At 38.4% G+C, this 22,735-nt stretch overlaps 1 protein-coding gene across 3 annotated transcripts in view; it reads left to right on the top strand.

The window, feature by feature from the left end:
* The window catches only part of CDH11 (cadherin 11), a 163,882-nt gene that overhangs the window by 100,698 nt on the left and 40,449 nt on the right, over positions 1-22,735 (top strand). For 2 of the 3 annotated variants that reach the window (XM_021711664.1, XM_008056680.2), the window contains exons 3-6: positions 9,955-10,354; positions 14,993-15,287; positions 18,130-18,249; positions 20,137-20,304. In XM_021711664.1, the coding sequence (XP_021567339.1) occupies positions 10,127-10,354; positions 14,993-15,287; positions 18,130-18,249; positions 20,137-20,304 (811 nt within the window). In that variant the 5' untranslated portion in view covers positions 9,955-10,126. The remainder of the gene's footprint in view (positions 1-9,954; positions 10,355-14,992; positions 15,288-18,129; positions 18,250-20,136; positions 20,305-22,735) is intronic. The other variant, XM_021711665.1, reaches the window with a different exon arrangement.

Genomic DNA, 22,735 nt, shown 5'->3' with positions numbered 1-22,735 from the left:
CAGAGGAAGAAGCATTTTGTTTAAGATTGCACAATTGTTCAATGGCAGAACCTACACTAAAACACAAGTATCTTGATTTTTGGTCTAGAGATTCTTTCTGTTGCCTTCCAGTTGTCTTTGGAAATTCAGAGGAGAATAAGACTTTTTCTACATCTGACCTATTGATATCCACAGCTACAGCATTTTAGCCTTGACAAGAAGAACCATCTAGCTTTTTCCTTCCGATTATGGTAGTTTACTAGGTTTCCTGTTTTGATAACAAAATAAATGTAGTTAAGTTAGTTCACGTACAGGAGTCTTATTGTCATCTAATGGTTAGAGCATTGCTTGCAACCTTGTAGAAATTTAGGAACAGAAGCTCAGTAGGGTAGGCTCCATGGAGATAGTAGTGGACACCAGTCCTTGATTGCCAAGATCTTTAGAGAACAGGACAATACATTCTGCCACTTACATGGCTCAGGGACAGAAGCCATATTTGTTTCTCTTTGATTTCTAACTGGCTTACTCATAACCTTGATTTCACTAAAACTTTGGCCATCGGATATCACTTTGTGGTTACTCCTCCCTTCAGGTGCCTCATAACCTTCCTGTTTCAGGTCCCTCACTAAAAGCAAAGGGGTTCTGCTTTTTTTCATTCAAGTTCAATAAAAGATCTGATTCACCCAACTTATTGTTTTCAACCTGGTTGAAACAATCAATGACTGGCTTATGGTTTCCCTGTCGCTAAACTGGGAGTGGTTTAATGAGGCATGACTCATAGTGAGTGTGGAAACTTCAGGCATTGGAGATTGTAGATTTGGGCTTTTACTGGCAAGAAGCTGGAGTAGGCAAGCAGGGAAGACATAACTGATAGGTTACACATTTGTCTGCAAAGGTGGGGTCACTAATTCCTGTGCTCTCATACATATTCCTGTTTATTCTGAACGTATCAGGTCATCATTCATCTGCTTAGACCACAGTCTCACCATTGTTTACAGATAGTCTACAGATTGGAGGTACATTGATGCCTGTGTAACCACAGGGGCAATCCAAGGCCTGGCAGTGTGAAAAGTTACTGCCAGATGGAGGAACAGATAAATAAAGAAAGTTTGATACATATTTACTGCTCAGAGACAAAGGGAGGTTTATATATAGGCCTTTGATACCACAAATGACATTACATTATGTTAAACATCTGTTTATCATTGTCACTTTGCTCTTATCTTCCCTCAGGTATTTTAGCTCATACAAAAGAAAAATTGAATATAAAATCTCTCTCTCTTTCCACACATTCATATAGAGCATTTATTCATAGCCAGAGATGGCACTGCTGACTGTGTTATTTCCTGTAGGTGATGATGTATTTTATTCATCTTAATGATTACCATTTAAAAATATTACGGTGAGAATAAGACTGTCTTAAGGATTAAGTAGAACACAAATAATAAGTTCTTCAATGCACACATTGTATTTAATCATCTTATCATTTAAAGATGATTTAATTACTTAAAGGGATAAATAATCACTGAATGACTATATAACTTTGAGCTTTGGGGCCTTACTTTGGATTCCTACAATATTTTGAGGTCATGCGATCCTAAGAATATAAAAGCTGATTATACATAGTTTAAAAAAATGGAATTCACATTTATTTTTTTTCATTAATCAGTATTTTTTATTATGGTTTTGTGGGGTACAGTTAAGGGTTAGGTGTACAATGACGTTTCATTCAGGCACCCTGTAGATAAGAAGTGTTTTCCCATCCCCCGACAGATATTTGCTACTGTTAATCCCATCCCCCTCCCCCCCATAGTTTCGCAGTACCATCCGTCATTTTCTCATAGTATTGCATTGGATGTTCAAGGTCCATTATATGAGTGAGAACATGTGATATTCGGATTTTTGTTTTTGTGAGAGGTCACTCAGTATTATAGACTCTAGTTCCATCCAGGTTGCAGCGAAATTCATGATTTTGTTCTTTTTTATGGCTGCGTAGTATTCCATCGTGTATATGTACCACATTTTTTTAATCCAGTCCTCTTTTGATGGGCAGCATGGTTGTTTCCAGGTTCTTGCTATTGTGAACAATGCTGCGATAAACATACGTGTGCAGGTATCTTTTTTATAGAGTGATTTGTGTTCTTCAGGGTAGAACCCTGTACCTATTCCCAGTAGGGGGATTGCAGGGTCATATGGAAGGTCAATTTTTAGAGCTTTTAGGAATCGCCACACTGCTTTCCACAGAGGTTGCACTAGTTTACACTCCCACCAACAGTGTAGAAGTGTTCCCTTTTCACCACACCCTCTCCAGCAGCTGTTATTTTTTGAGTTGTTGATAATTGCCATTCTGACTGGAGTTAGGTGGTATCTCAGTGTGGTTTTGATTTGCATCTCCCTGATGATTAGTGAGGTTGAGCATTTCTTCATGTGTTTGTTGGCTGCTCGAATGTCTTCTTTTGTGAAGTGTCTGTTCATGTCTTTTGCCCATTTTATAATGGGGTTGTTTGTTTTCTTCTTTTCAGTACGCTTCAGTTCCTTGTAGATCCAGGATGTTAAGCCTTTGTCAGACCTAGAGTTGGCAAATACTTTTTCCCAGTCTGTAGGCTGTCTCCCTGCTCTCTTGATGGTTTCTTTGGCTTTGCAGAAGCTTGTCAGTTTAATAAGGTCCCATTTGTCTATCTTCTCTCTTAAGTCCTGTGGGTTTCGGGTTTTGTACAGGAATTGGATGCCAGTTCCGATTTCCATGAGAGTATTTCCTTCCTTTTCTAAGGTTCTTATGGTTTGAGGTTTTACATTTAGGTCTCTGATCCATTTGGAGTTAACCTTTGTGCATGGGGATAGATAGGGGTCCTGTTTCAATCTTCTGCATGTGGTCAGCCAATTTTCCCAGCACCATTTACTGAATAGGTTCTCCTCTCCCCATTGGTAGGTGGTGGGGGCTTTGTCGAAGATGAGTTGGTTGAGAAATTGAGGTTTTGCTTCTGGAATCTCAATTCTGTTCCATTGATCTATATGCCTGTTCCTGTACCAATACCAAGCTGTTTTGATGATGTAGCTTTATAGTAAAGTTTGAAATCTGGTATTGTGATACCACCTGCTTTGTTTTTTTTGCTGAGGATTGTTCTGGCTATTCTTGGATGTTTGTGTTTCCATATGAATTCCTGTGTTGTTTTTTCTAGGTCTGAGAAGAATGTTGTTGGTAATTTAATGGGTATTGCATTGAATTTGTAGATTGCCTTAGGTAAGATGGACATCTTCACAATGTTGATTCTTCCGATCCATGAGCATGGGATATTTTTCCACTTGTTCATGTCGGCTTTGATTTCTTTGAGCAGTGTTTTGTAATTTTCATTGTAAAGGTCTTTCACGTCTCTGGTTAGGAAGATGCCAAGGTATTTCATTTTTTTTTGTGGCTATTGTGAATGGAACTGTGTTTTTTATTTGGGTTTCTGTTTGTTTATTATTGGTGTAGAGAAATGCGATTGTCTTGGAATTCACATTTAATGGAAATTATTTTTCATATAAAATAAAATTTTGGAACTGAGATGATTCTTGAAGAGAGATCAAGCAATCTCCTTGTACTGAATTTTAGAAACGTGGACTATCAGAACCTGGGAACCATGCAAAATAGTCCAAATCCAATCATGGGTTCTGCAGTCATGTAGACTTCAATTTGAATTGCAACATTGTCAATTTTTTAAATTATTATTTCATATTAAAGCTGTGGGGTACAATTCAGGGCTAGGTCAATGATTTAGGTGTACTTGGGTGAGTTACTTGATGACTCTGAGCCTCAGGTTCCTCCTAGATAAAAACTGAGTGATATTTACATACAATTGTGGTGAAAATGCAATAAAATTGTAGATACCAAGTCCTGAGCATACTGCCTAGCACTAGAAAAATCCAGTACCTGGCGAAGGATAGTATCTACTACTTTTTTTTTAGTTGGAATCTTACTCTGTCACCCAGACTGGAGTGCAATGGCGTGCTCACGGCCACCACAGCCTTAACCTGCTGGGCTTAGGTGATCCTTCCGCCTCAGCCTTCCAAGTAGCTGGAACTACATACGTACGCCACCACACCTGGGTAATTTTTGTGATTAATTATAGAGACAAGGTCTCACCAAGTTGCCCAGGCTGGTCTTGAATACCTGGGCTCAGGCAATCCTCTTGCTTCAACCTCCCAAAGTGCTGGGCTTATAGGCTGAGCCACCACGCCTGGCCAATACCTGCTTTTATTACTAATCTGGCTTGTGAGTGATGGAACCAGGATTTGGACCCAAGTTAGCCTGACACATAGGTAAGTGAATAATCTTTCCATTTTTAAAACTAAACTCCTGTGGTTCTTTATTTCTCCAGAAGCAAAGAATCAGACCTGTGTTGGAGTAGTTTTTTGTTTTTGTTTTTGTTTTTTTGAGTTGGAGTCTCGCTCTGTGGCCCAGACTGGAGTGCAGTGGCCGCTCCCGGTCACTGCAGCCTCGACCTGCTGGGCTCCGGAGATCCTTCCACCTCAGCCTTCCGAGTAGCCGGAATTACAGGCGCGCGCTACCACGCCCGGATAATTTTTTGATTTTATTGTCGAGATGAGGTCTCGCCTGCCCAGGCGGGTCTTGAACCCACGGGCTCAGGCAATCCACTCACCTCAGCCTCCCAAAGGTGCGGGATTACAGGCTGAGCCACCGAGCCCAGCTTGGAGCAGCTTTTAACTATCCACTCACCTTCAGAAAACGTTGTGATCATTGATAAGGGGCCTTATTTGCTGTGTACCTTAACATTTGAATTTGGTATTAGAGAGTGGGGCAGCATATACAATAACCCTTTTGCAATTTCCGCTGTATGTTTTGTACCTGAGGAGAAATGATTACCCCAAACTTATGCATTGATCCAAGTGTAGAAATCAGAAGGGAAGAAGTGTGATTCAATAATTCTTGTAATATTTTCTCTCCCCCATTCTCCATGATTCCCACAGACATGGCATAATTCCTGTGATTTGATTTGAAATGAGAGACCAGCTCAGTGCTGAGTGATGAGATCTGAACGGGGAATAAAATATGCTTGAATTAATTTGCATAATAGAATCCGATTGGTTACAAAGCTGTGTTTGTTGAAGAGGAGACCAGAGCCCCTGAGCTCACCAACAAGGGGACTTTGCAGATACAGAATGGGGTTTTGAGTTCTTGTGTGGGCCTTGGTAATATTCTTAATGTAATGATAACCTGTCTCTAACTGTAAATTAGCTACCTGGAAATGAAAAGAACAGGTCAGCCCGTCTGAGCCTTCTAGCTCTATGGGGAGGAGAGAGCTGAAAAAACAAATCCACTTGCTTTCTGCTAAGCGCTTTCGTCTTTCTTTCTCTACCAGATAACAATTTCCAGCAGGAGTCCAAATATACTTAAACACCCGCATATGTCATTTTCTTTTACGGAGACAAAAGCAGGCACAGCAAGAGAGTTTTATGCTCAAGGCGCAGTAGCTTATGACGGGCTATCTGCTCTCAAGACAGAGGGGTGAGCCTTCCCCTTAGAGCTGCTGGCTTTGCAAATCCATTATCCTGTCATGTTATTACTCTGGTGACTTTCGACAACATTTATTTTTCCCTCTGAGCAATATGCTCCCATCATAAAATCAAGTCTTCCTATATGTTTTAGTGAAATCCCAATGGTTAGGCATCCTACCAAACTGCTAAGAAGTGCTTTAATGGAAAGATTGTTCAAGAACTGCCTTGGGGCCCTTTATTTAAATCAGTTAGAACATTGATATATTTTCATAATTATTACCAATGCCAAGGTCTTCTTAGGAAGGTAGCCTTCTATTAATTTTCATGCTCACTTCTTACAAAGTCTCTACCACCAAATATATCAATCAGTTCTCTAGATTCTAGAAGCATATCTTTAAAAGGAATCTCTCTGAATCAATTTTTTAAATCTACACATTTAGAAATGCTGAAACAGAGGTTTGAAGGAAAAAACAAATCTTAACTTTTTTTGTAATATGTTGTTTAAAGACCTGGTTGTACTAAGTTATAGATGGTTATTGGTGGACAGATGTAATTATTTTCTGCTAGTCTTCGCTTTGGTCATTGCTATAAGATGCTTTTTTTTGGCTTGATTTTTTTTTTATTTTAAATCATAATCTCTCCCAACCCCCAATATCACACAAATTTAAATTATTGCCAGTATAAGGCCATTGTGCGTATATGGAGAAGTATGTCTAAATTTGACCTGCACTCTTTTCTTAGGGAGGCAATGTTCCATAGCATTGCAGGGTATGGTAACGAAGGTCCTGAATCCAGTAATTAAGAGTTCAATTTTAGCTTCTCCACTTGCTGACTGTATTACCTTCAGCAAGTTAATTTTTGTATGCCTCTGAGTACTTACCTGTAAAATGGGAATAGCAGTAATTCTACTTTGTAGGGTTATTGTGAAAATTTGATGATTCAACTCCTGAAAAGCACTTCAAAGTATAGTAAACAGATAACAACTGAAAAATGTGGACTATTATTAATATATTCTTCATAGACCTATTATTAGTATACGATGTGTTCCAATGTTGGTTTCCTTCCCACATTCAGGTGGCTTCTACATGTTCACTGTGTTTAAGAACACAAGCTCTAAGGCTAGATGTCATAGTTTCAAATCTCAGCTTTTCTGCTTTCCAAAAAACTAATCTTGCACAAGTTGCTAAATATATCTGGGCCTATACTTTAAAATTAAAATATTTATGGTACCTATTCATAAGATTGTTATAGAAATTAATAGATGAGCTATTATTTGTGAAGTTTTTAGAACAATAGCTAGAAAAAGCATTTGCTAGATAAATTACATTCTGAAAATGAATATCTTTTATAATTATGTTTTACAATCTATATTTCACATACGTAATATTAAATATTTAAATAACTTTTTGCATAACACATTTTCATATAAGTACCTAAAAGTAGTCAGTTATTATTATTAAAGAGAAGCTTGTGCTGATATTTTTTCCAACAGAATAAAATAGATAATTTTATCTTTTTAAATAAAGAGTGAAGTTATTGTTTATCGATCATGTGGAAACTCTTAAATTCATTAATACTAAACTAGAACTTTTTGTAAAAGAAAAAAAGTTGTCATCTACTTTCAACACTTCTGTGTCAGAAATAATTGTGCTTTACAGCAAAATGGCAGCCAGAAGAAAGAGGTGTAGAAATATCAACTTTAATTAAATGCTTTCTTTCACTTCACAGTTTATATGCAGGAATAATTTATCACCGTGTGAATGAGCACTTAATACTTGGCATGGTGCAAGATGGGCAGAGATGTTGCCACACCTTATGCTGTTTCCTTTTTCTTTCTTCTTCTTGAGTTTCTATAGAGGCAATGTCAAGTTTGGAGTTGAAGTGTGAGGTTCAAATCATACATTTAAATTTTATTGACAGCCTGCTTTGAGCTCAGGTGCCAGACATATAATCATGAATGAGCTATAATCCCAATCATTAAGAAGTTTCCATTCTAATAAGGAGACAGTGTATGAATCTGTAGAAATGCCCGCAATTTCTCATGGGAACTCTAACCATGAATATGAAGTGGGGAGCCACCAGTAGAAAATTTCATACAAGGGCTCATTTTACAGAGAGTGAGAAATAGCCTTGGAGGGGGCGGGGTTGGCAAATGAGGTACCATGACAAGTTAGTGCCAGATTCTTGACTGATTCTTGAGCTTCCTGAAGAAATCTTCCTATTGCTTCATATTGCCTCATTTTAGGATTGAATGCCTCCTAGGGCCCTCTCTGTACCCTTTCCACATAGCCAGTTTGGCTTTCTAGAAACTGAGTTTGATGTATTATTCAAGTGCTGAAGTCTGAGGGTGAAGCTGTTAAATGATGACACTGCCTTTTTAATCTTTCTCTCTCTTTCACATAGCCTTTTACATATCCCGAAGTGTCTCTCTACAACCAATATTAAAGGTTTAAACTCCCTATTTCTTCAAAAGAGACTAACATAATATCATCACAAAGTGTTAGTGAGGACAATGACAGACACCAGGAATTAACGGCCTGTCTATGGCCTCTCCAGATACCATTTTGTTATATTACAAAGGAAACAAAAAGGACTGGGTTGGCAAAAAAAGTTAAAGACCATTAGGAGGGAAGGAATCTGGACCAACAAATTAGAATTTCACCAATTTATTAATTTTCTAGACAGCTAAGTTCAGATGGCTATGGCATCCCAAGTGACTTGTGCCTCAGTTCTATCTTGGAGGAAGTACCTCATTATCCTCTTCTGGGAATCTCTATCTGCAAGGCAAGGGTACCTTCTTCTGCTGAGAGAGACCTACAAGCTTGGATTGTGGTACTCTTGGAAAAGAGAAAGAGACCCAGTGCATGCCAAGTTCTCTACCCTGTGTTCACCTGTATGTGGGTACAACAATTTTGCCATCTCATGGTTTACATGTGACCACAGAGGCTCAGAGTGATTGATTGACATGTCCAAGTCCACCCAGATTGTAAGATATGGAAGTGCTATACTGGTCCAAGTCTATCTGATCTTCAAATCCAGGTACCTTTCACTATGCTGGGGTCCACGCTGCTTCCCACACTCCTCTTATTGAGCCACTCCATCCAAACCAGATAACAAAGAACTAAGCATTGGCAGTTATTCCTACATGCTCAGTAAGTTTGCCAGTTTCTGTATCTACTAGTACTAAAACAAAATGTCATCCTCAATACCAATGTGTCGTCCTTTATGCACAACAACTTACTGAGATTCCCTAATGATGGTGATGAGGTAATGGTGAGATCATTTGGTTTTGGGAAGTAGGATTTCAACTGGAATCTAGGTAGCACTACAGAGGGAGACAATAATTCTCCAGAAAACAAGTGTAGGGTTCTAGAGAGGGAAGTAAGCAAAGAACTTTTTTAGGGACTAATCAAATTTCTAGCAACAGCAGGACTAAGTTCCCTGAAGAAATTTAGAGCCCAAGACAGGAGTTAGGACTGGAGACAAGAACTAGAGTACTGGAAAGAAGATAGGAATGATTGTAAGTCAGAAGCCTGCAAGGAGAGTGGAAAGGTGGAGGTGTTAGTGACTCATCCTTACAGTTGTGCAGTAGCTGAGTCATGACTGGGTGCTGGGAGTAAGACCTTTGGGCTAGCTGAAAGGACATGTTGTTTTACACTATTTTGCTCCACTTTATTAGAGAGAGATTGCAAAGTATTCTTTGTGAGACTGCTAGGCCAAGGTAGGATCTCTAGCTTCCTGGGTGGTTTGCTGACCAGACAAAAGCAAATTTTCCTAATTGAATTTACACTATATCCTTAACTAATTCACCAAAGAGAATGTGATCCATTAATTCTCCTGAAAATATTTCAGTAACCACCAGTGGTTTCTCAGAATCTACTTCTACCCCCCTTCTATTGCAAGGTCCATTGCCTGTCTTTCTCTTTCATTACACCCTTCAGTTAGCTGAAGGTCTTGGGACACACTGTTCTTTTGATCACCATGTGGGCTGTGGGATATGCTGTTCCTTTTGCATGAAATCCTATCAGCTCCCTTCTTATTGCAGTGACCTCATTTCAAGATTGAGCCCAGCCATCTATTCTCTCTCCGGACTGCCCCACCCTCTGCCAGCCCCAATGTGAATTATAAGTTCCTCTTCTGGGCTCTCATAATGCCATGTTTTCCTATTACAAAAACATATTAAGCACAATTTTGATCAATTATAATAACAGAGCACTTAACTCTGTACCAGACATTGTGCTAAGAGACTCACATGCATTACTTATGTCACTCCCATGTCAACCTTACAGAGGGTCCAATTCTTGTCCCCATTTCAGAAATGAGCAAGCTGAGCTAAAAAATTCCAGTTAGTGTCCCTAAAGCAGATAGCTAGCACATGATAAAACTCAGGCGCAGACTTGAAGGTTTACCGAAGGGAATGGAGATGAAGTGGGGATGGAGCCTGCAGCTAATCCAACTTTTATCTCTCTGTGTTTGCAGAAGCCAACTGGGGACGTGGGCGGCCGTGATGTGATGAGCTCAGCGAGTGGAGACATTCCGTTCCCAGAGAGGTCTGCGTGACACGTCTGGGAGGCCACCCTCAGGAAGACCATCGCGCGGTTGGTGGGAGGGGTGACAGCCGCATTCTCCTGTGCCTACCACGTAACCAAAAATGAAGGAGAACTACTGTTTACAAGCCGCCCTGGTGTGCCTGGGCATGCTGTGTCACAGTCAGGCCTTCGCCCCGGAGCGGCGAAGCCACCTGCGGCCCTCCTTCCATGGGCACCACGAGAAGGGCAAAGAGGGGCAGGTGCTGCAGCGCTCCAAGCGTGGCTGGGTCTGGAACCAGTTCTTTGTGATAGAGGAGTACACCGGGCCTGACCCTGTACTTGTAGGCAGGGTAAGGCTGCTTCTGCTCAATATTGAGTTTTCTGTCCCCAACACTGGAATAGTAGCATGTGGCTGACTAACAAACAAAAAACTCCACAAACATCTAAGAGAAAACACTGATGGTCTGACCATCCAGTAGAAGCCCCAAATCATTGTACATACATCCTTCCAACCTTTTTTTAATTTTTCAATTCATAGACTTATCCAGGTGAAGAGTGTTTCTTCTGTTTTCAACTTAACGTTAGTAAAGACTCAATTTTTAATGACTGAGTAATGGTCTATTAAATGGATACAACCATAATTTATTTAACCATTCTCCAGTTAGGGGCATTTCTCTGACCACACCCGAGCTCCAACTTGGATGCCCCTCCTTTGTGTTCTCGTGACTGCCTCGACTCTTCTTCTTATCATAACGTATATTTTTGTGTTATATATGTTCATCCATCTGTCTCCCTTATTAGGCCCCAAGCTACTTTGCTTCTGGTAGTATCATCCTGTGTATCTAGGTCCTGGTGCTAAGCCCAGCTTTGAAGATATGAATGAATGTGTGTCATAAAGATGATGTGGTTTTATTTCTGTTGCTTTAGGGATGGTAAAACTCAATGGGATGGCTTCAGATTCCAGGTTCTACATTCTCAATTTATCCCTTCCAAAAAAGTACAAGTGTAGAAAGAGAATCCAAAATATGTTTACAAAACTGACTACCTACTAGCATTTGTAGTAAAATATGCAGCTATGTTTCAGATGACAGTGACATTAAGAGATAGGTGTCTAGATACATAAGAACTGAAACTTTGCTATGCACATGATAGCCCTTGGGAGAGATACTCAAGGAAGGTTCCATGGAGAACGTGATAATAATTTTTGACCTGAAAGGTGAGTAAGAGTTGTCCAGTAAAAGGAAGAAAAGATGAGTAGATTTGAAGGGTGCTTTTTTCTTGAAAAGATATACCAAAGGAATTTCATTCACTTATACTTGAAACGAAAATATTTGAGTAGACATGAGAAATGAAAAGTGAGGAAAGAACTGGCATGTGGAATTCCTAAGGCAGAGGAGATGTGCTATGTGCCCATAGAAGAAGAAGGGATTTCAGCCATGGCAGGGGCTGTGGAACTTAAATGATGTGGAAACCTCTACATGAATCATTCCGAGAAAATAGCATGTTCTCTTCGGGAATTTTCTCAATGGAGAGCAACTTGTGTGTTAATGTGGGGCTTGCAGAAGAAATAGTACCTGAAGACACATTTCAGCATCTCTGTGGAACAAGCAATTGTCATGCCATATAGGAGGGAACATAAAAATGTGGGAGAAAAGCACAACCTAGCATCATTTGTAGTGTATGATCTTCAAAAGCTAGGTGTGTGAGAATGAATCTGATGTCAGTTTTGGGTGGAGGAATAAAAGAAATAAAGTGACTGGATCCTGTGGATCTTCCTTTTGAAATGTACTAAGACAGTTCTCATAAATAGGAGGGATAGAGTAGATGGTTTTGTTTTCTAACAACCTTTGATTTGATGACATTCAGGGTTGAGTGCTTTAAGATGCTGTGAAAAACTGAAATCTGGCAAACCATGGACTTTCAGATTTCTTGTAGGAAATACAGTCTGTGCCATGCTGTGCTATGCAGAGAGAGAAGCCATTCATCTTTGGAGTTAGGAATTGGTTGTTTATGCCTCAGCAGCTGAATCCCTTGATAGCACTCAATGGCCTCTGAAACTTTTTGTGCGTATGTGTGTGTGAAACCTAATAAATATCCTTGTCAGTTTTGTTAGAAAGAAAAAGGAATTTATACCCAACTTTCAAACCTGAAAACCAAGTATATAGAATAATAACAAACATGTTTTGTAAAATTTTCAATTATTTGACTGGTCATGAAATATATCTGTCAACTTTCAAAGAAATTAACATAATTCATCTGTAATATGTGAAGGCCCCCAGAAACTTTCAATGTCTGGGCACTGCCATTAAAGTAAGCATTTCATTAGTTGCCTTGTTCCTCATTCACAAGTCTGAGCTCTTAACTTTTCCAGGTCTACAGCAGGGGAAACAGAGGAACAAACCCACCTACCCTGGGATTGAGGGTGGGTTCAGGAAGCTTGCCTTCATTGAGGAAACTTGTGTGACGATTGGGCAATTCTGTTCCTCCTTTGTAGACCATCAAGTACCCTCATATTTTACTCACAAGCTGTCTTATTTATAAGATATGTGTTAACCATAATTTCCTGAAAATACATAGCTTGTTAAGAATAACAAATTCTGAGGGAAATTAGTTTTTGTTCCCTCTGAGAAACACTGAAGACTAAATATAAAATGGTCTTTGTAATTTGTACCTACAGGTCTCCCCAAGTGCTGAAATATTTGGTATTTTTCTACAGCACTGCAAATCAATTAAAATCCTTTGGGAAGATGAAACAATATGAAAACTTTAAAAAACAATATATTTAATCTTGCTTTGTGACTCTGAGCAGCTTTCCAAGCTTTAGTTTCATAATAATAATTAAAATAAAATAATAATATTAAATTGCACTAGTAATAAATATTAATGTTAATATTAAATGGTGTTAATAATAATAATTGTTATCATTTTAAATTTCATTTGAATAAATTATCTTGTTTGCAATGAGTTTTCTTAACCCATTTCCCATTTAGGAAAAAAAAAAGCAGCCGGGCTCGGTGGCTCAGCTTGTAATCCCACGCCTTTGGGAGGCTGAGGTGAGTGGATTGCCTGAGCCTGCGGGTTCGAGACCCACCTGGGCAGCGAGACCTCATCTCTACAATAAATCAAAAAATCAGCCGGGCGTGGTAGCGCATGCCTGTAATTCCGGCTACTTGGAAGGCTGAGGTGGAAGGAACACTGGAGCCCAGCAGGTCGAGTCTGCGGTGGCTGGGAGTGGCCACTGCACTCCAGTCTGGGCGAAAGAGTGAGACTCCAACTCAAAAAAAAAAAAAAAGAAAAAGAAAAAAAAAAGCGCAGCTTGCTACCACATTCATTTAATTTTACATAAACACATTCTTTGAGACTGAAGCAAATGTGACAGGTTTCCAATATGAAAATAAAATATAAATAATATATAAAAATATAAAAAATAACTCGGAGTCATTTCTAAGCAGGAGTTAGCTCTAATCCTAATGAGAACTTTTTTAAAAAGAGAGAATTACTATATTTTGTAAATGAAAACCTCACTACTAAAAGCAAAATGCTATAAATAGGATGATGTCATTTGTTGCCTAAGAATGTCGATATAATAAAGTGATGTGAAAATAATAATAAAAGCGATATAGTTCATGGCAAACTTAAGGGGCAAGTTTACGACTGTGATCCATGAATTGTTTTGGGGTAAAATCTGCAGCTGTAGCACTGCCAGCAAGTATTCTCAGGGCAAATGGGCAAAGTGTTAAGTAGTTAGGTAGAACCATGAGCTGTTTCTCCACTTGGAACTCGTAAAACCCATGAGAATAGGGGATGTAATGCTTACCTTTTCCCACATAGGACATAATGAGGACATAAAGAACTCAGATTCACATGACAACTGCAGAAAGTGAGGCTGAACAGCAAGGAAGGTTTAGGAATTTATTGCTACAGGAAAATCCATGTATTGTCTTTGGAGGAGTTCATGTTAGGAAACAGAGCAGAGTAAGGGCAAAGGCAGAAGATTGAATTTAAGAGACATGGATGGTTTCTTGGGTTTGACAGTTTGGATTTAGATAAGTACCATCTGATTTCTAGGCTTTGTCAAGATGAGAAAACTCAAGGATATTTCAAGCTCTAGGGTTTAAAGAATTGCATTTATATTGTCATTCTACCTATTTGTTATGTTTAGAATGGATGCTTCTTCCAGGCAGACCACATCCCTAGATCCTCATTCCCTGCATGTCACACAGCAGATCTTCTAGAAATATCTGATTAGTTGAATTGTGTGTAGTAGCAAAAGCCAGGAAACAACCTAGATACTCTTTGGAAGGACTGCTAAAAGAAATGATGATAATATCCATACAATGGATGGGGAAGATCTATACGTACAAATATGAAAGAGTCTTTGGAAGAAGCATCCATTCCTATATGAAAATGGGAAGGTGAAGAATAATGTGTGCAGTATAGCATTTTATTATGTAAAAATAAACTATGACATGTATGCATCTGTATGGATATTCTTGCACATATTTAGAATAGAATATCTTCTAGACGACTTGCAGGAAAACGGTAACAAACGATAGTCTCTGAACAGAGAAAATGGAGGAATGGCTGTCAGAGGATGAAGAAGACGTATTGCATAAATGTTGGTTTATATTTTTAAAAAATATGTATATGTTTCTTTCAAACTATTAACACACACATATCTATATGCTTATATATTTTGTATGTGTGCGTTTATATGGAGAGAAGTGGTGGGGGAGCATGAATCTTAGAATTATGAAAATAATATTTGAGTTCTGGCTTCACTGTTCCCCAGATACCTGACCTTGTCCAAGGTGGTGATCTCTTCTAAAGATTCCATTGCTTCATTTGTAACAAGAGATTGAAAATGTCCCCCTCTCATGATGTGCATGAGTTTGTGCAGTGTATTGTTGTAATCAACTTGTAAGTGAGTCTCTATGTTGTCATTGCATCCCACATGGAATTACAAATCTCAATTTCTCTTTTCCTAGCTTCATTCGGATATTGACTCTGGTGATGGGAACATTAAATACATTCTCTCAGGTGAAGGAGCTGGTACCATTTTTGTGATTGATGACAAATCAGGGAACATTCATGCCACCAAGACATTGGATCGAGAGGAGAGAGCCCAGTACACGCTAATGGCTCAAGCGGTGGACAGGGACACCAACCGGCCACTAGAGCCGCCGTCAGAGTTTATCGTCAAGGTCCAGGACATTAATGACAACCCTCCGGAGTTCCTGCACGAGACCTATCATGCCAACGTGCCTGAGAGGTCTAATGTAGGTGTGTATGGGGGCGGGAGGTGAAGACCAGCTCAGCATCCAGGCTTGGTGTCTCTGTGGGCAGGTTGGGCTGATGCCCATTCTCCCAAATCAGGAAGTAGAATGAATTCTGTATCTTCTGTGGCAAAATAACAACAGAAATTCATTTGTGTAGCTGAAGTTCAAATATTTAAAATGGACTTGAGTTTTTATATTTAAGCTTATAAAATATGAGAACAAGTGAAAGAGTGGGAAGAATATGGTTGAATTCAAGTAATTCCAGCCTTTGTGCTTATCGACTTTGTGAGTTGAACTAATTACATCTATTCTTTTAGTCTTAGTTTTCTCTTCTGTAAAATGGAAATAGCAATGTCTGATCTTTCAATATTACATATGATAGCATCCAGTTTCTAGGACATATTGATATTTAATAAATAATAACAATGGTAATATTTGTTCCAGGTAGTCACTATGTTAATTAGTAACTTGTAGGTACTGTTTTATTTTATCTTTGCAATGATTAATCTTTGTGGTGATGTGGTTTTAATTTGCCATATTTTACAGATTAAAAACCCAAGCCAGAAACAGGTTAACTAATTTATCCAGACTTGTCCATTAACTGTATCTAGCATACACATTTAACCACAAAACTATGTCATAATCAGAACTATGTATTAATTCAGAAGTGGGTATATCTTTTCAATATGCCTAAGGACATATTTCATCACTAAAAGATAATTTTCTGAAGGATTTCTTCAACTAGCCACCATCTCCTGGCAGTAACTTTCTTTTGTCTATATAGAATGGGCATAACAGTGGTCTTTTGCGAAACCTGTCTCATATTAAGAAAGGTTTGTCTTTCAGACAGTGAGTAGAACTCTTCTCATCAGGGAGTGAGTTTGGTTAGAGGAGATTTAGAGCTCAAATGAATTTGAAGATCATTTTACAACTGAGAAAACCAAACACCAAGAAGGGGAATCAACTTACTCAAGAAAGTCAGATGTGACCCTAGAACCCTAAGATCCTTCCACTGTGCATATAGAGCTTCTTATGACAGAAGGAAGTGTACTCCTCTCCCAAGCAAAGTCAAGTTCTTCTCATATGTTAAAAAAGCTGAGCTAAGCCAATTCCTGTCTTCCTTTCTTTCTTTTTCTATGCCCAGATTTTTCATTTCTAGATATGTGTATAAGGGTTCTAATGAGAAACAACCGACATCAAATACCATACGGGAGACAGAAGTGTCAGGAAATGAAAGGTGGAGTGGGGGATGAATTGAGAAGACAAATTATCAAAAAGGATAATCCAGGGGAATTTTTCTTGTTCTCATCTTTGGTGGCTCATTGATGTTTAGGGATAGCATTCAGACATTATAATGGTATTATAATGGTATAATAATGGTACATGGTACTGTTTTTGCTGTCAAACAGTACTGTGGATCATGGTCATGTGGATCCAGACTATTTCTTACTCCTGAGTTTTCATTTTGCCATCTATAAAATGAAGACAATGTAAACTATGATGAGGGTTAAATAAAATAAATATGAAATATGAAGAGCTGTAAAGTATATAGCAGATTTCTGGAAGTAAATTAAGCATGAAAAATTAATAATTTCCCCAGCCATACCTTGATGATATTCTCCTTTATAAACTCTGCTTCCTAGAATAGTGCCAAATGGGAAGAGCTCAAAAAAGGTTGTTGCTATGAAATAATAAATTATAGAAGATCAATAAGAGAAAAAAATGAGATTTACTTTTACACCACACAAAAAACACTGCCAACTCAGTCAGAGGTTTTGCTAACTGGCCCCTTTCCTCCCATGTAAAGCCATGTCCCTCTGCTAAAAATGTCAAAGAAAGAACTTGAGTTTTGTTACTTGCTGGGTCAGGGTTAGACTTCTGACTCCAGCAATAGTCAGCTTTGTGAAATAGATTGCAAAACTTCATATCTCTCATACTCGATTTCTCACAAGTACTGTGGATATAAAAAATGCCCAGCAGAGGAATGCTGGCAGCATACATGGAATGTGCCCCAAACAATGCCTGGTACAGAGAGATTCGATAATTGCTAGTTTCCTTCTTCCAGCTTTCTCTCCCCACTCTGAGGCATGACACGCCGTGCCCCAGATACTTGTTGCTTGTGACCAGCCAGGAATAGAGGTGGTTGTTTTTAAGAAAAATGAAGCCCTATCTTTTTTCAATTCCCTGGTTTGCCTTCGTTCTGACCCATGAATGCTCCTTTAGATCTCACCAGATGTCTACTGGTGGTTTCTGTTATATGGCTACCAGACCCGTTACAGGTGGGAAGATGCAATTTTCATGCCAGTGGGGAACAACATTCTGCACAATATTTATAGCCATAAATTAATTAAATTGTAGTATTAGTAGCAATTTTATTACATGCAAAGCAACAATAAAATGATGTATTTATTGCTCTGCTACAGATGGAAGAGTGCACTCTGTCCTTTCAAGAAAAGCAATTTATCATTAATTATCATTTTTTATACTCTTTGGGAAGATTTTTATTTAATTATTTAATATACGGAACATTTCAATTGCGTGGGTTTAAAAATGTTTTTGCAGTAATGTTCATATGATTATTTTAACTACCAAGCATAGCGAATGAACTATGATTATAGAAAGTTCATTTTTAACTATGGGAATTTAAAAAAGAAAGAAGGGAGGAAGGGGGGAGGGAGGAAGAGGAAAGAAGAAAGATGGTTTTGAATCTCAACTTTAGGAAAATGGAGCATGTTGCATAATTGTGGTTTCTTTTCAGGGTTTCATAATAAAATAAAACTTTGCAAACAAGAATATAATTTGAAAAGCTAAGGAAATGCTGCTAATTAATTTATTTCACTTTTAAGGAACATCAGTAATTCAGGTGACAGCTTCAGATGCGGATGATCCCACATATGGAAATAGCGCCAAGTTGGTGTATAGTATCCTCGAGGGACAACCCTACTTTTCAGTGGAAGCACAGACAGGTACTTCACGATGTCATGGTGATTTGTGACACGGTATAGTTAGGAGTCTAGGCCTGCTCACTAAACCTATGTAATTCTCAGTTTTCTCAAATATACAAAAGGAATAAAGAGAGTCATCTTGCAGGGATAGTGTGAGGATTAGACACTAGGCATGTGGCTGGAATATAACTAGTATTAAACGAAGCACTTATTGTTTCTGCTTATATTTCACAATGTCACAATAAGAAACATAATCTTAAAATTCAACTTTAATGTCAAAGAGTCTTGGACTGTGGATCCAAATTAAGAGAGTGTAGAATTTGAAGTCTGGTATAAAAACTGGTAGTCCTCAAAGCATGGTTTGAAACCACTGTGCAGTATTGTGGTGTTGGGTTAAGTGCTAATATTCAAATACATTCAGGAGGTAGCATATTTCCAATCGCTTCTGCTATGCTTATAGGCCCCCAGTGCACATTACCATCCAGAAAGAAGACTCTGCAAATTTCTTAGAAAAGAAAAAAGAGCAAGACAAAAAAGTGAATAAACAACAATCGAAACCAAAATCAAAAGGTTTTACTTTATTTATGCCAAATTTGAGTCTCAATTATAATAAACACTAAAATCCTGTGAAACTGTTAGTCTACGATAATATCCCAAGGGCCCTTTCTTTTTCCACAATATGTCCTATATTTTTGCATTTACAAATAATCTGTGTTTATTGCTATAATTAAAATGTATTGCATATATGTGTGTGTATTCCCTTAGTCTATCAATCTGATATTTTTTTCATTAACTTGATACAATTTACACTCACTGAGTAGTCATTTATTTATAACCAACTTGCTTCAGAATACGAATTTATGAAGTTACTTCCTGTGATTTCATTGAAGGAATTTACCATTACTCTTTCCAGGTTAACCAAGCATAAATGTGAACTTTCATCTAGAATTCTGAGATATAAAACATTGCAGCTGTCTTTGTCTCAGGGACTCATGGTTAGAAGCCACCAATTTGAACCTACTAAATTATTTAATAGATAAAGGAAATGAAGCCCTGTGAGTTCCAGTGTGTTGTTCAGCAACATACAAACATCAGGGAGTAAAAGAGCAAGCAACACTAAGGCTTCCACAGTGCTCTCTTTATATCTTTCATATAAATGTATCTGTTTACAGAGAGAAAACGCTTCCAAGTGTTTTCTAAAAATTTAAGTGAGCACGATATAAGTGAGCACATTAAGAAAATTTTGTGCCAGTATCCAGGGATCATGTAAAGTTTAATCATTAATTTATCATTGTTTTCCATGATGGGTGGTAACAATGGGTGGTAATAATTGATATTAACTTTTTAATGTATTACATGATGAATATGCCTCTTACTTCAAACTTAATATGGACTATAGATATATTTCTAAGAATTGCATGAAGGAATAGGCTTACTAAATATTCTGCCCCAGGTCAAAAATAAGAGTTTATTCAGGAGTATCCAAGCAGTGGTCACTCATATATTTCAATCTTTAGGATTTTTATGTCTGAGAACAGCAAAGTCATTACTTGCATGTAAATTGAAACATATAAAATAAATTAAAATGCTATATAATAATTTTAATGTTTTGCTTGAAAAGATGGAATGATGCTTCAATATGGCTGCCTTTGGTTTGAATTATCATATTGAAATTAGTCTTCTTCAACACATTTTTTAGTCCCATGCATGCGATAAAATTGATACACAATAAAATTTGATATCAAAATGAAATATAATAAAAATAAAACAAAAATAATAAAAATAAATTAGCCTTCTTGAGGGCATGAGCTATTTTGTTCATCTTTATTTCCTCAATGTCTAGAACTTTTTTACTATTATAATTTATCTATCAATGAATATCTGTGATGTTTTCTGTTCATCGTCCAGGTATTATCAGAACAGCCCTACCCAACATGGACAGGGAGGCCAAGGAAGAGTACCACGTGGTGATCCAGGCCAAGGACATGGGTGGACACATGGGCGGACTCTCAGGGACAACCAAAGTGACGATCACACTGACCGATGTCAATGACAACCCACCAAAGTTTCCTCAGAGTAAGTAGGTTAGGTTGGCTTTCACTTTTCAATGGTGCCACAGCCAGTTGTCTGTGTTCTCTAAAGCTTTTCTGCTTTACTCAGCTTTCAAAAAGAAAAAACTAGAAAACTAGGGGCTCTTTGTATGATTTTTGGAAGAAACAAAACCAAGATGGCAATAACAACAACAACAAAATAGATGAAGTGGAGGAGGTGGGTAAAAAAGGAGACATAAAAAGTTATACGACCCTAGACATAAAATAATCTGTTTTGTTTGGTATTTTGCCAGATACCTGTGATGCAATCTAGTAATTAATTAACCTCTCTGTGTCTCAATGGTTTCATTTCTAAGGTGGATATAACAGTGCCTGAATCAGTTATTAATTGCTGTGTAACAAACTGCTGGAAATCTTAGTTTTTTCAAACAATAATAATCATTTACTTTTGTCATGAGTCTGCAATTTGGGCAAAGCTTGGAGGAGAAAGCTAGTCTCTGTTTTCCACAGCCTCAGAGAGGGATATTTCCACTGTGGCTGGAAGGTCCACTTCCAAGACAGCTCACTCACATCATCAGCAAGTTGGTATTTTTTCCCTTCCATGTAGGCCTCTGCTTCTGATATCATGAGCCCCAAGAAAACCAGGCAGAAACTACATTGCCCATTGTGAACTAACTTCAGGGGTCACATCACATCATTTCCACTGTAGTCATAAGGCTCCATCAATTTTAAGTGATGTTCATATACACCCTGCCTTTTGATGGAAGGACTATCAAAGTTATGTTGTAAAGGAAGAGCATGTGGACAAGAGAGATTGTTTTGACCATTTTTTGAAAAGTGCAATCATCTACAGTACCTAACTAACAGGACTACTGTTAGGACTAAATGAGCTAGTGTGAAATCTTTTTTTTTTTTGAGTTGTACTCTCACTCCGTCGCCCAGACTGGAGTGCAGTGGCCGCTCCTGGCCACCGCAGCCTCGACCTGCTGGGCTCCGGCGATCCTTCTGCCTCAGCCTTCCGAGTAGCCGGAATTACAGGTGCGCGCTACCACGCCCAGCTAATTTTTTGATTTATTGTAGAGATGAGGTCTCGCTGCCCAGGCGGGTCTCGAACCCTCAGGCTCAGGCATTCCACTCACCTCAGCCTCCCAAAGGCACGAGATTACAGGCTGAGCCACCAAGCCTGGCAGTGTGAAATCTTATAATGACAACTGGCATAAGTTGTCCACAAATGCTAACCTTTGTTATCTCGGGGATTATGACTGTTCTACAAAATTTGTAGAATAGCTGAAGGAATTAAAAGAGAATATGATTTTAAGAGGTTATTAGTAATAATCATAATTACACCAAACACCATCATTTTATGAAGAGTTCCTACTATTGTAAATCTTTACAAGGTAAAACTGACTCCGTTGAAATGTGCAGTAGGTTGCTCGAGGAATGTGGCAAAGTCAGAATTTGAATACATATCAGTTTATGTATGCACAGGTGTATACAAAGGAACAGTATAATCATAGTGATGCTGGTGCTGCTAGTGTGTGGGGGCAGTGGCTCATCATAAAAGTGTCTTCTTCATTAGAGCCTGTGAGTTTATTGCCACAGAGGTGGCACCTACTGCAAATGAGAGAACAAAAAAGGTAACTACATATGACCCTAGGAAGGCACCATGGTTACTCAAAGGAATCCAGAGACAATAATCTACTCAAGAGAAAGACTGCTTTGCCTGGTCAGGCACAAGTTCAGCATTCTCAATAAGTCTGAAGCTCATATAACATTCTAAAAATGCCATGCTCCATTATCCGCACTGTAGGATTGTTTGGTATACTGGAAGGAAAAGGTCAAGCAAAATTATTAGCAGGCAGCCATTATGACCCTTGGTCATAGACAATCACATGGCAAAGTTACATTGCTACTGTGCTGATTGTACAGTCATGACCTTGAATGAGATTTGGAGAAAATCAACTTTGAACAGGTTTTTTAAAGCTTCTTATAAACTGTTAATTATCTACGGAGAGAGAGACTCCCAACTCTTATTTGTGCTTTAATGTGGAGAGCATGGTGAGATTAAATGAATGTGGGCCAAAACAAACATCCCAAAGTCAAACTATATAGATAAATATAGACAGAGTGTTGGAACTGATAAAATCTATGTAGGGGAGCACTAAAACATAATGAGAGAAAGCAACTTGCCCAAGACCACTTTGCTTGGAAGTGATGGATGCAACTTTTCCAAACCTGACTTCTCTATATTGTGTCTCATACAGAGTATTTTTTGAAGTTTGAAAAACAAATAAGATAATGTCAAATCTCACTGAAAACCTTATTTGTCCTCCCAAACTTTAAACAAAGCCTTTTTCATCTCCTGGGATGCCCTTTTTTACACAATTGGACTTCAACCTACCTACACGCCCTTGTATCTTACCAGAAGGTTCTAGTCACACTACTTCTCTTATCAT

Source organism: Carlito syrichta, unplaced genomic scaffold (assembly GCF_000164805.1).
Source record: "Carlito syrichta isolate Samal-C Ts95f unplaced genomic scaffold, Tarsius_syrichta-2.0.1 Scaffold302446, whole genome shotgun sequence".
NCBI classification, from domain to species: Eukaryota; Metazoa; Chordata; class Mammalia; order Primates; family Tarsiidae; genus Carlito; species Carlito syrichta.
The sequence above is the reverse complement of the archived record's forward strand: the minus strand, read 5'-3'. Positions and strand labels throughout refer to the sequence as shown.